Genomic DNA, 18,585 nt, shown 5'->3' with positions numbered 1-18,585 from the left:
ACTTTCCTGTGTTGTTCCCCAAACTCTGAGGAGACTCTAAGGGGCTTTTAAAAGTGCTCCCAAAGGCTGCAGGCGGATCGGGTACAGTGCATGTGCGCCGGGTGCGCGCACCATTTGTCAGCCTGCAGCCTTTGGGAGCACTTATGCGGCCGCTTTGATGTTCTCAGTGAGCCACGCGGCCACAGAGAACATCAAAGCGGCCGCAAAAGTGATCAATTTTTGCCATCCAAAGGCAGCCAGCCCATTCTTTTTCGGACTGATTAGTTCTTCAGCTCCCTTTAACTCTCCTGACCTCCTCAAGACATGTTTTGATTTAGGATTACCTCACGTTTTGTTTTAATCTTTTAATTGTACACCCGATCTTTTAGGTAAAGTTGTTATCTCTAAAGGCTTTCTAATAGTGGAGAAGTGTGGCTCACGGTGTAGAGCAGGCAGACCCGGAAGCTGAGGTCAGACCCGGGACCAGGGTTCAATTCCCGACGCGGCAGGGTCTTGAGCTCAAATGTCCACGGACTCGATAATTCTCGCTTCGGTGCCAGCTCTAATCATGGGTTCTCACTCTGCAACTCTGGGAATTAAGCTTGCTTAATCTCCACAACGGCCCCCTGCGGCGGGATGCCTGGCTTTCACCTTGGGGATGCCCTGTAGGGCTATCTCACAGGGAAAAGCCAGGAAGGGTTACCAAGGCAAGCGCCGGGAAACCTCCGGGTAGCTGTGCGCTCAATAAATGCAATAATAATAATAATAATAATACTAATTCCTGGTTTAGGACTTGTGCCCTGATTACAATTTATAATACCCATCGCGCACTGCCTATACAAGCGTGAATTATTTTGGACCAGTTTGCTCTGAGCAAAATAATTCACTTGATGGCAAAGCACCACATTAAAAAAACAGGGTCTCCGGCTTTTCAAAACATGCACAGTGCTCTTAGTTATGTTTTTCTCACATACTGACGACAGTGGGAAATGTCTGCCTTTGTTTTTCACACTCCCAATGCAACAGCGGGTCTCTGGGCGCCCAGAAGGGATGTTTGCTTAAAGATTATGCAATCGCCCTGTCCTCTTGTTTATTGTTCCAGACTGCTATTTTTTCCAAGTTTGCCTGACTTCACATTCCTGGATTACAGTCGCCGAAACAAAGCGGCCAGCGCTCTTTCCTGAAGCGCATCCTTCTGGCGCTCAACACTGTGCTGCTGACGTTGTTTCAAAGGAGCGTTTAAGAATGAACCGACTCGGAGGTGGCTTGGATACGTCCTTTTGTTCCCCAATACGGAAGATGGGCTGCAGAACACATCTTCGGATTGATTGTTTTTGACTTGCGACCTAGATTCTTATTCAATAATTTAGATAACTATATTTTTCTTTCGTTTAAGAAACTTTTAAAACCTTTGTGGTTCCTCTGTAAATAAATAACGCAAATGGACGTGCTTTCTTATTATTAGCTTTGGCTATCTCCCTGTCTACTTAAACATTTTAAAAGGTGTGCGCTGATAAAGGTTGTTGGCGGTAATAATAATATTGCGCTCTGCATGGTCGCCTGAACGTTGCGAGATGCTACATTGAGCTTTATGCTCTGGAAACACTGCTCTTTTCAGATGCACCGCAGGCTCACACAGCGCCTGTGGCGTTTAGATGCACTGCAGGGTCACACAGCGCCTGCGCTGCTTAGATGCACCGCAGAGATGCGCTGTGGGCTGTTCATAGAGTATGTTGTTCAAGCAGTGAGCTTTCATACCCCCTAAGCAAAGTGTGGTGCCCTGCTCTCTTTTAATCCTAGTTATAACGATTTGCACCTTTGTATATTTTTTACATGAAAAAATGTCTTGAATTTACAAAATGCATTTAGAGCATGCCCTCCTCCAACACTGTCAGATAACTAGTTTGTAAATGCCCCTATCCCGCATGTTTCACAAGTGTGCCAACTTCCTCATAGTGAATGTTTTCAGTTTCCACATTCCCACGCTCTTGGGTGTGCTACAATGTTCCACGGCAGGGCCCATAAACTCCTGCAGCCACTTAGAACAGAAGCAAGTCCTTCTTTTGCAGAAGTTGAATGAGATGTATTTTTAAAAATACGTTTTACTACGTGCTTTGGCAGACCAGCCCTCGTCTTCAGCAACGCCCAGGCTTGCGTGTTTGAAACGACTTCCTCTGGGCCTGCTTCGGCCAGATGTTTTACAAGAACTGGTCCTCAAGAGGTTTAAAAAGCAATCAGGTTTGTTTAGAACCTAAGGCATTGGTAGGAGCACAGGAACATTAAAAAATAATGCGCGTATGACTCCGAGTGTGCAGGTACAACACAACACTGCACTTCGCGGAAAGTCCAAATCAATTCTTTTCAGACCTGTCGCTCTTGTTCGAAAAACTACAAAAAATATATACATCTTGGACGCACAACCTTTACGTGTGAGGTTTGGTTAACAGGGACACAGATTGCAGACTACATTTTCAAAATCACTTGTGGAACTTTATTATTTGTTTCTAAGCAGTCTACATTGTTTAAAAGTATCAATGAGATGGGGCTGGATTGTTTTCAACAGTCCACCAGAACCATATATAGCAACTAAAACCTGAAAAGGGTGCAGAGAGATCTACATCCGGTTATCACCAAGGGCATCATGGGAGGAGTGAAGAATTTAAGATTCATATTATTTTGAGTTTCATATATCGCTAGCTAGACCCGAAGATATCAGTGCGCATTATATGTTACAGCACCGTCACAAATAGGTGATCATGGGTTTCCCTAGGCCGTGGGCTGGTGAGAGTGTATTGATCAGACAATGGGTTTCTGCTCATCGTGTTATCAGTATGCACTGCAGCATCAGGACCCACACACATAAACACACACACATACAACCACACACACACAACCACACTTACCACCACACTCTTAAACACACACAACTACACCCAATCACACACACATACCCAACCACACCCACCCAAACCCAACCACACACACATCAACACCCGTACATACACACAAACAACCACAAGCACACACACAAAACCACAAACACAACACACAACCACACCGTCCGTGCGCACTTTCACCAGACACCATCAGTCGTCAGTGCACGCTTTCACCGGGCACAAACACCACCAGTCGTCAGTGCACGCATTCACCGGGCACAAACACCACCAGCCGTCAGTGCACGCTTCCACCAGGTACATACCACCAGACATCAGTGCATGCTTTCACCAGGCACACGCACAACACCAGCTGTCAGTGCATGCTTTCACCAGGCACACACACACCACCAGCCGTCAGTGCACGCTTTCACCAAGCACACACCACCAGCAGTCAGTGCATGCTTTCACCAGGCACACACACCACCAGCCGTCAGTGCACGCTTCCACCAGGCACACACATCACCACCCGGAAGTGCACACTTCCACCAGGCACACACAGCACCAGCCATCAGTGCACAATATCTACAGGCACACACCACCAGCGCACACATCAATTGTTAACGCATCCACAATTAACTATTGTAGCAATCACAGTATGGCGCACTTTACTTTCAAACATATTCATCGAAAGCGCAGCATGCCACCATTGCTACAAAAATAAATACACATTTTTTTGGCCTACAATTTATAGACTTTTGTTGCAATTGGTGTTGCAATATTTAGCAATGCCAATTAATGCGAGGCCTATTGCATTGCAAATGCTTGCTTGTCATGATGTGAATCCTTTTAATAAACCTTCATCGTTTGAAATCCTTCTCTCGTTTTCAAGGCTAACGCGCTTTTTTATTTACATTGTAATTTGAGTTATAATTTTGTTGATCAGGTCCAGTTGAGGAGCAACAAAACCCCTGAAGAGTGAGCACAGTATAGGGTCCGCCAGGGGCGCTTCATTACATTATATTGACATTTTGTAGAAAAGCACCGTTATGTTTTTTGTTGAACCTGATCTTGCGCAGAGTATTGTTCGATAAGCTGTTGGGCGTGTATGGCTTGTTCACGTATACAACTGTAGCACTTCGGTAAACTGCCAAAATCAGTGCAAAGAGTCATTCGAAGACTATAGCCCGGGTCGTTTGTGGTAGATACCACGCTCTTCCACGAAACACCGGGCACGGACGCAAGAGTCTAGAGATCGTTATACTCTATGGCAATAGAGTCCTCCACAGAGTACAGCGCACCCTCGTCTTGTGGTGCTTCCGGCTGTTAGAAAGCCAGAGCGCTCTCGCTCTATGATAGTTCCACTTTCCGAGCCGTCACTTCCGGTCGGTTTGTGGCGCTGTTTCCGGGCCTGTATCTATTGAGCTGACGGTGAGTGTGGGTCTGGAGGGGAGCCGATGAGAAGAGAAAAGAGAAAATGTATAATAATATGTTTCGCTCACATTTTGATCAGAGAAAAGTGAGCGTACGAACAGAGATAAAATTGAAAATTTAGCATGCACACAAAAAGGTGGGGATGTTTTAAATAGATTTTCCCCCATTGACAAAGTGGGGTCGAGAAAATAACTAGTCGGGTGCAGGTAGTGGTGTTTTGGAGGAAGCGAATGTATTAAGGGACTATTAACACCGTTAGGCTGTTGTGTCGCGCGATGGGTTGTGAAGAGATGGGAAAAAAACGCTCCTTCCTCGGATTGAAGATAGTAGTATGGCATTGCTGAAAAAAGGTGTCCCCTCCGCAGTAAGGGGTTTACCTTTTTTCAGGGTTCAGATGTATTGTTCGATTGTGAAACCCCCTCCTCCAGGATTAAGTGATGGCTTTTGACGTTGGAATGAACTCCTCGATTTGAAGAGTGAGTGAGTCTCGGTGAGATCGGGCATGCTGAATAAATAAAGTGTGGGGCGGGGCATCTGCAGGTAAATTGTGCAAGCGGGTAGATGAGCAAATAGATGGAAGTCAGCCTCGATGCTTTAGCATATGTCATATCATATCTCACCCTTGTTTCAGAGGTGTCATCCGTGGCAAATCTCCACACTACAAAGAAACTGTGTGTCCTCCCAAAATTTCCGTGGTATCACCTACCCTGAAAACCTACCTCACCCTCAAAATGTATTTATTCCAGTGGGTTCATTCTGTAAAATCACTCGATGGTGCTGGATACATGGTATCTAGTGTTCTATCGAAGTGAGTTTTAGAAACGTACTAAACTGAAACTAGGGCCTCAGCCCCCTAGATTACCAGATGAGGCAGTGGTCGAGAGGGGTCAGATTGAAGAGGAAAGGGGCTAAGGATCGGCAGGACCGTCCTTAACTGACTGGAGAGGGTATATGGTAAAGTGGGTATGGCAAGTACTTTGTTCCACCCAAGGGTCGGAAGTTGGCTTTTTGCCCCAACAACCAGTAGATTGTTTTGCAAGAAGAAAGACTCCTCCAGTCTTAAAAAGTCTGAGTTGGATAAGTAGTCTGTAGACTAGGTTGATGGGCTGTAGGTGAACACATGTTCAATGGTGTTGCTATGAGTGACACCCCCTTAATTCTTGATGGTGGTTCTCGTATGTGAGAGGCCCACAAAATGGGTAAGTAGAAGGTTTAAGGAGCATCCAGACGGGTATGTAAGTGGCAGAAGTGTGACATTTGTGTCACCCAACACGTATTACTTATGCGTATTTCACTGCAGTGCAACCCCATTTTTTCCAGTTAAGATTGAAATCAAAGAGACTTTCTTAGCTGCAAAGATGTCAGTTTGTATCTGAATGTGCAAACTGATCAAGTGTGTGTATATATCTATCAATCTAAAATGTTTTCATGTTAGGCCACGTACTGAAGGAAAGCAGTTTCCATTACTGACACATTGATTTCCAAGCAAAAATGTGTAACAGTTACAAAATCTAACCATTAACGTATGAGTGGTGGTGTTTTAAAATCTTTCTTGACTTTGTTTCTTGAGATCCATTCGTGATCTCCCCGTGGCCGTTTCCAACGCTGAACAGCCAATTGGTTCTCCTTCTCTTCCTGCCTGAAAAAGTGAAGGCATTCTGATTAAATACTTAGATTGGTGGTCTTCTTTTTGCTGCTCGTTTAATTGGGCAATTTTCCTAAACTGCTTTGTTGCTGAACACACACTAAATCAGTTTCTCCTGTTGTCTGTATGTTAATTCATCTAGTAGCTGGAATCCACAAAACCTACAATTTTAAAAACATAAAATGCCATTTGTGAAGAGAACTTGTTTTTCTATAAACATTATCTGAAATCTGCTTTCTAAAAATGCCTTAACCCCTTCGATGCTGATGACGGGCTCACTTCGTCATCAGCCACGGTGGTCGTGTGCGGATGACGAGCTGAGCTCGTCATGTAACGCGGCTTTTGGAAAAAAGCCGCACAGCGCAAAAATAATCCCCGCACGCATGTGGTTAAAACATAGACAACCTAAAATAAACAGACAATGGCAACAGTGTTTGATAAATGCTATACTTTTGACCAGAAAAAATTGCTTTAATTAGGCACTGTGATCAAGACCTGCGGTCGAAAACGCGTAGGTGAAGGGGGCTATCTGAGTCTCTTGAATAAAAACCCAGCTTAAGCAATTGGACGAGTGCGTACATTAATTTTTACTTGGTGAATGATATATATCCCTGCGCTTTAGAAGTACACCCCACACAGAAATGTTCACAGAACCAGAAGCAGTAAGACAGTCAGACAATTCATCTCCCCTACGCGTTTCAGTGCAGCCTGCACCTTAATCATGGGGCTGTGGCACGTGTCCTCTAGTGAACAGCATGCCGGGAATGGTAGTCCCGATTCTTCTCCTCAGGTGGAGGCCGTTTTTATCAACCACAATTAATCCGCCAATGTTAAAAAAAATTCATAAACCTCCGGTGGGCTTCTAGTTCGTAAAACCGCTTTCCCAATGTACAAATTTATGTGTGCTGGAACAGGCTGTGACTGTGCACAGCCACACAGACCTTTCTTCGATGTTGCCGGCGGTGCAGCTTCTCACGGCTGGAGCTGCCGGGTACAGTTTGTTTCCAAAAAAGCCTCCGCGCTTTAGAAGTGCACTCCACACAGAAATGTTCACAGAACCTTTTATTTTCAGAGGCGGTAAGACAGCCAGACAATTCATCTCCCCTACGCGTTTCAGTGCAGCCTGCACCTTAATCATGGGGCTTTTGGCAAGTTGAAAAACAGGTATTGGATTACCAGACATACGACCCTCTCTGAACATTTCTGTGTGGAGTGCACTTCTAAAGTGCGGAGGCTTTTTTGGAAACATATATATATATATATATATATATATATATATATATATATATATATATATATATATATATATATATATCCATACCACGCCCCTCTCCCTGCTCCCAATTGCCCACAAGAAAGGATTGCACACGAACAGCTGCTTCGACTGCTCCCAATTGCCCACAAGGCAGGATTGCACACAAACAGCTGCCTCGATAACATCGGGTGAAGGACCTCCATGCGCGCCAACAACTGCAGCTCCCCTGTCCTGGATGAAAGCCAGACGCGTTTCTGAGCCGTATTGCTCGTCTTCAGAGTCTCGACCTGGGAAAGCGTTCTAGGGATACACCCACATAATTATTCAATTTACTGCCCCCAGATGGGCGTACTCGAATGAGCATAACGCTAATGGGTTGTGGGTAATGTAGTCCGTATCCCTTCCCCTTTGGGTACAGTTAATATTTAAAGCCCATGGATGGGCCTCAGCGAACAGGAAGTCCATTAATCCCTTGCTTCTGTTTCACATCGTGGACACCGTAAAGCAGAGCCCGTGACCCGGACTGTTCCCATGAGGCACAGGGTCGAGGCTGATTTGCATATAGCCATTGTCTGACCTAGGATGGTGTGGAGTGCAAAAAACAATGGATTTAGGCCCAGATCTTTGTACTGGGGTGAATGTAAGACATTGTTCTGCATTCTGTCCATCAACTGTGTTTTTTGCAATTTTCACCCGAGTGGGCTGGGTATGCTCAGACGTGAGTCCCAGGCTCTCCACATCACTGGAGTCAAGCTATCCAGGATGAAGAAGGCTGATAGTCAGAAACCGGTCCTTGGATGCTTGATTCCGGTCTAGGAAAGACATGGCTTGGTAGTTCCGGCTGGACTGTTCCCATGAGGCACAGGGTCGAGGCTGATTTGCATATAGCCATTGTCTGACCTAGGGTGGTGTGGAGTGCAAAAAAACGATGGATTTAGGCCCAGATCTTTGTACTGGGGTGAATGTAAGACATTGTTCTGCATTCTGTCCATCAACTGTGTTTTTTGCGACTATGTATGTATACCCTCACCGTTTATCCATGGGGGGAAGTCAGTCCTAGAGACACCCTCTCAATCCCCCCCCCCCCCCCATTTATTTACTCCTTATGGCCTGGAGCGCCCCCATAATGATCTTGGTGGCTAATTTGACATTTTTTCTGGTTTTGTGGTACCCTCATGTGGGGATGGACGCCACCGCCATGGTAAAACTCTGTTGGAGGGTTGCATGGAGAGCACCAGTAATCTTTTAATGAAAGTAGCCCTATGTTTCGTGGGGTGCATACATGTCCTCAAGAATAGCTGATGGTGTTTCTAAGCATTTTCCGAGGTGGAGCATTGCTCTTAAATGTTAGGGCCTCGTTGTGGTTGGTCTTGTGACTGCATTAAGTTGATCAAGGAGTGTAAGCGAGAAACTCATCACTTTTCCATATTGTCGACAGAGCCAATAGGCTTGCCGTTATATATTGATCTTGTGGCAAACATGTATAATGATGTGGTCACTCCTTGACAAAGCCAATAGGCTTGTCTTAAAATAATGATGTGATGACCCCTTGGCAAGGCTAGTAGGCTTGCCTTGTATATTGGTATGGTTACCCTTGGACAAAGCCAATAAGCTTGCCTTTTGTACATTAATGTGGTGACTTCTTAAGAAAGTCAGTAAAGAATTATTTAAAATGACACCCAGTTATATTGTGATGGGCGCTCTCATGGGCTTGACTGCAAGGGGAGAGGTGACTGCATCTGGTGGGGTTGGGTGCAGGAATTGCCTGCTACTGACCAGTGATGTTATAGTTGTATGGTGTTGAGATCATATTTTGTGTTAAAATTGAGGCAATCCACTAGTAAAAAAACAATGGCTAAAGTGATGTTACTGTTAGGTAGGGTTATAAGATTTTACTTTAACTTATAAAAAAATTAATTAATTACAAAAAAAAGGTTAACCCCTTGCGTGCGGGGCGTATTCCCCGCCTGTGCTGACTCCGCCTTGCGCGGGCGGAGTCATGACGGAACGGTTCCGTCATCAGCACAGCTGAACCGATGCTGACGACGGAACCGTTCCGTCATCAGCATGGAAGGGGTTAAAGTGATGTTATAGTAAGGTGAAAATGTCAGTTAAAAATACAATATTTAACTATAAAAAAAACACGGAAATGCACCAGTTGGGTCTACCTTGCTTGTCCGGCATACACTGCTTATGTCCTCACATTACATCACTCATGACATGTTCAGAGACCTCACTGATGACATCTCAAATAATATCGCTGTGATGTAATCTAGTAATCATCTGTTCAGTTTACTCTACAAACCAGTACAGCCTTTGAAATATGTCCCAAAAAAAGTTGCACATTCGTTTAAAGCTTAAATACACAAGTATGTTATGTTGATATTCAGAGAAAGATTTAGTAGAATTAATCTTATTTATTGTAAAGAATGCAAGCAGGTACCGCAGCCTGACTTGACAGCTCGATGTTCATCAAGGGTCTGCTTAACTGCTCCGAGCGTGCATAAGGGCATACAGAATAACATCAAATATAAACATTACATATTAAATATAAACATAAAGCATATGTGCTTACAAAATAACGCTGCAGCTTACTGCCGCTAGACATACTAGCCTCATTAGGTGATCAAAAACCTACAATTCGAGTCCATCGCCATGTGCACAAGTTTTCAAGCGAGTCCCCTACCTCCAAACACCATAGCTCCATTTGTGCCAAAGTTTCTGGCACGCATATTTTTCATGAGGACCCTACCCCATCCAGACACCCATTCCCCAGTAGGTGACCAAGCCTCTACTACTCAGGTCTTGAACGCAGCTCTTCACAGAGAAGCCACTCCTAGAAATCCAAGAACATTAGGTGGACAAGCCCATTTCTATCCACACGATTCACCCTACAGAGATGCCACTCCCTCCAGATAAGTAATAAATAGAGGGTGCACAGCGATTGGACTGTATTAGGTTTAAGAGTAAAGTTCAGAAAAATTAAATCAGTTAGGGTGCTCTCGCAGGTAGCGTGTCCGTCCTGTCACGCTGATAAGGTGATTGTAGTGCATACATACATATGAATGCATCCCTGTGTGAGGCACACCACTGGGTTCAACAAAAATTGACTCCCATATATTGTTCATCAGATTTTGTAAAGTTTTAAGTTTAATTATGATCTTCTGATATTTTCAGCATATCATGTGAAAGACTTTATCATCGTTCACAGCAAGAAAGGGGATTGAGGCTTTAAGTGCCGCACCACAAGTCAGGTTCCCAACAGTTACTCAAAGCAAGGGTGCGAATGGTCTGGGCTACAACCCCCTAGAGCCCAATTTAGAACAAATGAATTTGTTCTGTAAATCTATTTACACAAGTTGACCTCGCACACCAAAATGCTGTATAGCAAACACAATGTTAGTATTCAGTAAACATTCATGTTATGACTAAAGTAAAGTCAAACTGTTCTCCCAAGGAATTGGTACAAGTCAATTTTTCTTCGTTATGTTCTCTTTATTGATTGAAACACTCGCAGATAAAAAATAGCCAACGCGTTTCGTCCGAAACCGGACTTCTTCAGGGCTTTGCGCAGTGTGTTCCTATATTAATGGTCTTCTCCGTCCTGGCCAGTATACAGATAGTCAAATTTATGATTAAAAAGTTCGTGGATTCAATTATACATCCTTTCATATATGGATCCAGTAAGAGATAGCAAGAGATCAAAAGGTAATGCCTTAAATTCGGCGAGTCCGTCGTGTATGCGTGTGGTCGTCTGGTATCCGGATACCAGACGACCACACGCATACACGACGGACTCGCCGATCTCTTACTGGATCCATATATGAAAGGATGTATAATTGAATCCACGAACTTTTTAATCATAAATTTGACTATCTGTATACTGGCCAGGACGGAGAAGACCATTAATATAGGAACACACTGCGCAAAGCCCTGAAGAAGTCCGGTTTCGGACGAAACGCGTTGGCTATTTTTTATCTGCGAGTGTTTCAATCAATAAAGAGAACATAACGAAGAAAAATTGACTTGTACCAATTCCTTGGGAGAACAGTTTGACTTTACTTTAGTCACAACATGAATGTTTACTGAATACTAACATTGTGTTTGCTATACAGCATTTTGGTGTGCGAGGTCAACTTGTGTAAATAGACTTTATCATCGTTGTAGCATTATTCGTCGTCACATATGTACAAGTTTCCACAACTCCGATGCATTTCGGGCGGTAAGCCCTTTGTCAAGGAGTTCTAAAAGTGAAGGAGATATAGCAATCAATAATGCGTACCAGTGCGCTAATAAGTGGAGTGAACAATAAGTGTCATGCAATAGGGTATCCCAGCTGACGCAGCTGCGTGGGGCCGCCTGTGTTAAGAGTGCTCGGTGAAGAGGAAAGGAGTGCTCGTCGGGGGGGGTATTCCCTTTAATGATTTTGTTACAATTATTGCAGTTCATGCAAGGGCGTGTGCCTTTATACTCAGTGGTGACAAGAGGTTGTTTTGCTAGTATTTCCTTGATGTTATTGTTCCGCGTGTAGGCGAATATCGTTTAATACTGGCGTCTCACTCAGTTTCCCCTCTCTAGCATGACAGCCGAGTACACTGTAGACTACCTCACTTTTTCCCCCCACCGAGCACTCCTTTCCTCTTCACCGAGCACTCTTAACACAGGCGGCCCCACGCAGCTGCATCAGCTGGGACACCCTATTGCATGACACTTACTGTTCACTCCACTTATTAGCGCACAGGTACGCATTATTGATTGCTATATCTCCTTCACTTTTAGAACTCCTTGACAAAGGGCTTACCTCCCGAAATGCATTGGAGTTGTGGAAACTTGTACATATGTGACGACGAATAATGCTACAACGACGATAAAGTCTTTCACATGATATACTGAAAATATCAGAAGATCATAATTAAACATAAAACTTTACTAAATCTGATGAACATTGTATGGGAGTCAATTTTTGTTGAACCCAGTGGTGTGCCTCACACAGGGATGCATTCATATGTATGTATGCACTACAGTCACTCCCCCCAGATACCCAAGCCCCATTAGGTCACCAAGCTCCTACTATACAAAGCTGTTGTCCTATGCACAACTTTCTTGGAGTCGACTGCAACACATACAAGTCATGTTAGGCGGCCAGACTAATTATGAATGCATATACTCATTAGAAGTATAGAAGCTATATCAAATTTTGTCTAGACATAGCTCACTAAATACCTTTCATTGTCAGAAGCTTATAGCAAACTGCTGCCCTCAAAGGGTGATGTAATCAGTGATGGCATTGAACATGTCATGAGTGGTGTAATATGTGAAGTCCTAAGAGAGCTCTGTGGGGGTGCAAATTATCGTTAGCTCAGTAAACTAGAACTTGTGAATTTCAGTGTTTGAGTTCAAAAAGGGTATTTTTCAACTGACATTTTCACCTAACTATAAAGTCACCCTAACCTATGGTTTTACATAAAAACAACATTGACGATGAAGACACACTTGAGCCCAGATTACTACTCTTGCTGTGCCTAAATGTAGTCCATGGTATAGGGCACTTTTTTTTTAATTTGGAGTGTTTCCAATCAAATAGTAGGTTTGCTTGTCTCAAAAACGTGAAAATGCCATTCTCTCAAGATAATTTTAGTATGCTGTACCAGTTTTGGCATTATCTTTTGGTTTAAAGGGAAGGTGCCTCCACCACTTAGTGCTATTTTAGAAAACTCAGCCATTCATCTCATCGTTTTCCAAAGAACTTGATTATCTGCTGTGTCTTAGAGGATTAAGAAGTTATGAGGGGTTAGACCTTTGGGCTTGTCCTCATTGATACTATGGGCCTCAATTAGAGGTTGGTAGATGGGATACTCTGTCATAAGTGCCTGTGATCGTGGGCGGTCGGCGGACTGGTAAAGCAGGCGAGGAGGCCGGATATAGTGGGCGATAGTGATTTATTTGGTCTTTATACAGGGTTTACGGGGACAGTAGGAGAGTTCAGGTCCAACACCCAGGGAAAGGTGCACGTCTTCTTCTTTGTTTGACCGGGTCCGCTGAGGGTCCAAGGGTCGTCTGGGTCTTGGGTGTAGCTGCCTCGATGTGGTAGGAGAACACCTCGGAGGGCAAACAAGAGAAAAGAGGGAGCCGTTAGCCGTGCTTGGACTCGAAATCCGATCCCGCCACCGTTACCGGGTAGTGTGAGGAAGTGAAGAGGAAGTGAGGGAGGTACGGGTAGGGGAAGGTACGGGCACGAGTCGAGGAAAGGAAAGGAAGTGCACAGGGAGGTGGGGAGAGGGGTGCTCTTTATACAGTGACAAGTGCGTATTTACAAACTATCTAGTGCCTACCGGTGACGTGCCTAGGATAGCGGGAACAATTTTACACGGGAAAGGGTTTCTAACTATGTACACAGTGCACCTAATGTGCTCTAGAGAGTAACTGGTACTCACGCGCTCCGCCGTAACTCTCCTCCGAGTTACGGCCGCTCTCCAGCCACCTCCGTGGGACTCCACCACTCTTCGGACCACTCCTCGCCGTCTCCGTTCCCGTCTTCTCCGTCCGTCACCGATCTAGCCGAAAGCTCCTGCCACAATCCTTCGACCTCGTCTGTTTCTTCCCTTCCGGCTTTTCTGTATCTGGCTGTCGGTAGAGAGGCGGGACTTCCGGGTTCGTGGGGTAGTCCTTCCGGTCCTCCGTTACACCTGATTGGACCCTGCAAAGGAGAGAGGGGCGGGATGCCGGTCGTCATGGACGCTGTTGTTGGGGTTTCTACGCGTCTACCCGGACATGTTGCGGTGCGATGGGGCAACAGAGGTGAGGGGCCGTCTCGGGATCGGAGGTCCCGTGGGCCGAGATCACAGTGCCATAGGATTTAATGCACTTGTACTAAGCAGTCAGGATATCTGCTACATTTGTGATTGGAGCTTTCCAGCCGTCAAACTCTTAATCAGGCCCTTAGTCTCTTGCTTGGGTCTAAAGACAATCTACTGCTTTTGAAGGACTCATCGGACCATCGTGAGCTGTTGCATTAGTATAGAAAACTCACCCTGAAGAGACCTGCTCTAGCATTGTAGACTAGAGATCAGACAGTAGCTTGTTTGATATCTGCCAAAATTGTATTGGCGGAATAAATGCTATCTTCTTTTGAGATGTCCTAGTTCCTGCAACTAGTGAGGAAAGTATTAATGTTATTATTGTTTGTGGTGAGCATTGTGATCAATTTGGTGCTCCACACAGTTGAGAAGGGCTCTGTATAAAGCTTCGATTGTCTCTACTGACTGTTTTCACTTTAGCTGCTCTCAAGGTATGCATTTTTCAGGTTTTGGTGATCTTTGTTCCTCGACTAAAGGATGGTTTCTCTAGAGCATATTAAGAGATAGTGTTTTTTGGGGGTAGGTGGGGAGGGGGGGTTGTTTGTTACAGGTCATTGTAACCCCTTGGCTACGGGGTACATTTTTCCACTGTGCGAGTGGGGTGGGCGCAGTGCTCAGGCCGGCTCCCGGCCGTCCTGTGTCACAGTAGACGTGTGCTCATGACGGCCGGGAGCCGTTTGAACTCCGCCCATTGATTAATTCGCCCACACAGGCGGGGAATTAATCGCGTGTGGGCGGAGGGGCAACGTTCGGACGGCTCCCGTCGGTCATGAGCAAATAACTACTGCGACTCATGACGGCCGGGAGCCGTCCTGAGCACAAAACGGGTTAAGTGCAGTGGTTAAGGATATTTTCTCTCTCATATTAAGAGTGTTTATTGGGGGGGGGGGGGTTGTTTTTTTACAGGTCATTCTTAAGTGTAGTGGTTAAGCTGAGTTGAAGTTAGATCCCAAAAGTATGATTATAAACAACTTTTAAAATCTGCAAATATAAGTTGGTGTGCTGGTTTCCTTGTGCAAGGGTCTAAGAGGCTGTTTTATCTGTTCTATCTGAAAACCAGTTTAAACTGCTCTCTTTTGAGAAATTCATTCATTGGAGGCGTTTATTCTTATCTACTCGTATAATTAGAGGTTTAAATTAGTGGTTGATATTTGTTTGCATTTATATTGGTTTATTGAAGGAAGTTGGTTTTATACACATTTTTTTGACCTGTTTAATGTTTAGTCATATTGTAATATTATTCATTGTAAGATACTACACTACTCCTCACCATAAAGTACACTTTTGGTTGACACATTGCATCTACTTGAATGCTTTTTTTCCAGTTATGGGGTTTGCAGCCTGATGAGTTTGAATCACTGCATGGCCAATGGTATGCACGAAAGTTAGGTACTCCCCTTTCTTTTCAATGTAGAACCCATATTCGTTAAAAAAAATAGTAGCATTAAACTTGCCAAGACCTGTGTCTCTGAGGCCTAACAGGTGTACCTTGTATTCTTTAGAGAGCTTGTGTTTCTTGTAAGGAGGGTGTTTTTAACAAACATAGTTTATTTTTCTCCTTGCTTTTTCAAGTGGTTCCTTATTCAGAGCCTGCTTGGTTCTTGGCATGGCGGTGATTTTCATTTTTGAGGCTGGACTGATCAGTGTATATTGCAACATAGCCTGGTTGAATGGTATACAGGCAACCCACACCAGGGGTTGGTGTTTGCTTATAACTTTTGTTTTTACATTTTTAGTGTTGGGAAGTAGTCTGTTGTAGCTTCTGTGATACTCTACGGTTGATTCAACTCATTTTGTAAAGCTAATGACCATATTGTACAAGGCACATGTTTGCCTTGAGAGCAAGCTGTTGGACAGGCTAATAACTTCTTCAGATTGTTGCTCTTTTCAGAGTGTTTTTGTTGGGAACCCACTCAGTTTTTAGGTGTGCTAGGAAAATTGCTGTTGTAACTTTATTTTACCAAGCTGTTGATGCGATTGTTAGTCTATTAATAGCTTGCTGGTGACAGATTCTAGTGACCTACCTTGCATTTCTGGTAGTTTAATATTTCATCTGTTTGCTAAAATCCTGCCAGGTTTCCTTTGACATGGTTCAGAAATGTGCTATTATCTTACCTAACATAGAAGTGAGTCCTTCAGATGGCAGAAAAAGGCATTGTTGCTTTATTACACCCACTCCCTGGCAGATACTGCAGGGCCGTATAAAACCTCACTACCACCAGGAATTGCAGTGTTATTACACGCCATTCTCCTTTCAGATTTGTATAGTACATTAGTATAAATCTTCTCTCTGAATTGCACTTAAATGATTGTTTTATCTATTTTTATTGCTATTGTGTGTTCCTAATGCTGCTGTCTCTCCCTCAGTTCTTCCTCGGTACAGGTGATCCTCTCAAGCTTCAAAGATGTCGCAGTACAAACGTCAAAACCATAACGTCAACCGGCGGCGACTTCAGGGTAAGAACTCATTGATGCCTTAGCAAGCGGATCACCTCTTACTTTGCAAACAGTAGTTCTGCCATCTGATTTTTATGAAGTGTCTCTGGCTGGTGTTTTACTTCCTCAGCCATGGTTGTGCAAATAAGCAGGAACAGAAAGCTAGCCAGGTCGCCTGGAGTTTTGCCACATTATTCCAGGTCTGGAACAGTAAGGTTATATGCACTGGACAGATATTTGCTCAGTTTTATCATTAAATGTTTTCATAACCAGATACCACAGTAATTTGAATAAAATATCAGTAAGTGCAGGTTTACCAATAGACTAGATACTTTAACCAGTTGGGTACTATGGACGTGCTGGAGATGTCTATAGCACCAGTGCTCAGTACTGTGGATGCCTCCAGCATGTTCAAGAACCTGCTTCAGGAAATACTTCTGGTGCAAGCACCAGAGGGTTTCATTTTTAGGTCTCGCCTGTCAATGCGCATGCACATTGAGCTTGTTAGGTCTCGCCTGTCAATGCGCATGCGTATTGAGCTTGCGAGAATATAGGGGCTTAAACAGACTTTAACTAGACTGGCGATTTGATGCTGTGCCCGTGCGCTTTTAGGTCAATGCGCAAGTGCATTGAGCTAAAATGCGCGTGCACGGCATCAAATCGCAAGCCATCTGTTCCCCAGCTTGGCGCCTCCGCTCCTGCTCTCTCCTGGCTGCTCCTCCCCTAATTATTCACAACCGGCCGTACTTTCACGGCCGGCAGGCCGTGTCTCGTTTTATTTTCTCAATATTCTTGTCTCTCTGGCTGTTCACTGTGTTTTTTTGTTTTGAACTGCCACAGACACCGCGCTCCCCAGCCGCCAGCACCTCCACTCTCTCTCCCTGCAGAAAAAAATAATGGTACTTCATCTGATTTGTTCACTCTTACACATCTTTTCTCCCTTCTACTCCTTAACCATGTACTCCGCTACATTCCTTTCTCTGTTTAAAATGTTTGTGTGCAATTTAACATTTTCTTTTCTGTCTCTATCTGTTGTTCCATTACTTGTCCCCTTTCCTCCATTTCATAGCCCAGATCTGTGAATTAACCTCACCTCACACCATTCCTCCATATTGATTGTATTCTTAGTCTAGCTCCATCCACTCCCATGTATCTCATCCTCATGCGTACTTCGTTCTCCCGTGCATCTCACACTACCTCCTCACCCTCCATCCTAATAACGTGCACTCGCATGTCCTCTCTCTCCCTCCCCCCACCCCCAATCCTTGGCCCACTTCAAGTCCCTGGCCGCAATGGTTTGTCTCGTGTAATGCTTCCGGTCAGTGTTCTTGCGAACCCTGCTTTTAAATCTTCCTCCTCCCTGATGAGCCCCCACCCTTTTGATGATTGCCCTGTCCTCAAAGACGTTTGCTTTGTTAAAATTCTTAAAAGAGAAGCCTTCCTTGTTTGGGTTAATTCTGACTATTTGGCGTGAGTTGTCTACTTCAATGTAGCCTGGCGCTTTACAAGCTTAATAATTCCATACAGTCGAAGAGGTTTCCTTTGAATCCGTATTTTCTTTCAGAATGCCTTCCCTCCAGTGATTTAGCATCAGTCAGAAACGTTGTATACCCTAGACCAAATCAAGTCATTTCTGTCGTCTTGAGGACTGCCTGCAGCAGGAACATCGAATTGAAACCACAGTTACGAATTCGTCCAGTCTCTGAAGCAATGTAAAAGGAATATGTTTGAGGAAACCTCTGCCTCCTCCCCCTCCCCAGCCAGCTTGGTGCCGCCAGCACCTCCCCTCTCTCTCCCCGCAAACAGCCTTGCTCGCATTTCTCCTCCCCCTCCCCAGCCGCCAGCACCTCACCTCTCTCTCCCTGCAGTTTCACTGCCGCCAGGCTGTGTCTCCCTTTATTTTGTCAGCCACCCTTACAATCACCCCCTTACCCTGACACACCCCGTCACCCTCACACCCCGTCACCCTCACACCCCCTCACCCTCACACCCCCTCACCCTCACACCCCCTCGCCCTCACACCCCTCACTCACCCTTGCACCCACCCTCACACCCCTCACCCACCCTCGCACACCTTCACACCACCTCACACACCCCCTCACCCAC

The 18,585-nt window shown here is 44.8% G+C and overlaps 1 protein-coding gene across 2 annotated transcripts in view; it reads left to right on the top strand.

Annotated features, from left to right (window-relative positions):
- The first annotated feature begins 4,209 nt into the window (after positions 1-4,209).
- The window catches only part of CCAR2 (cell cycle and apoptosis regulator 2), a 405,097-nt gene continuing 390,721 nt past the window's right edge, over positions 4,210-18,585 (top strand). For both annotated transcript variants that reach the window (XM_086943621.1, XM_086943620.1), the window contains exons 1-2: positions 4,210-4,283; positions 16,411-16,500. In XM_086943621.1, coding sequence (XP_086799747.1) covers positions 16,449-16,500 — 52 coding nt within the window. In that variant the 5' untranslated portion in view covers positions 4,210-4,283; positions 16,411-16,448. The remainder of the gene's footprint in view (positions 4,284-16,410; positions 16,501-18,585) is intronic.

This window comes from Lissotriton vulgaris, chromosome 11, assembly GCF_964263255.1.
Source record: "Lissotriton vulgaris chromosome 11, aLisVul1.2, whole genome shotgun sequence".
Classification (NCBI taxonomy): domain Eukaryota; kingdom Metazoa; phylum Chordata; class Amphibia; order Caudata; family Salamandridae; genus Lissotriton; species Lissotriton vulgaris.
Note: the sequence above shows the minus strand (reverse complement) of the source record. Positions and strands in the feature narration are given on the sequence as shown.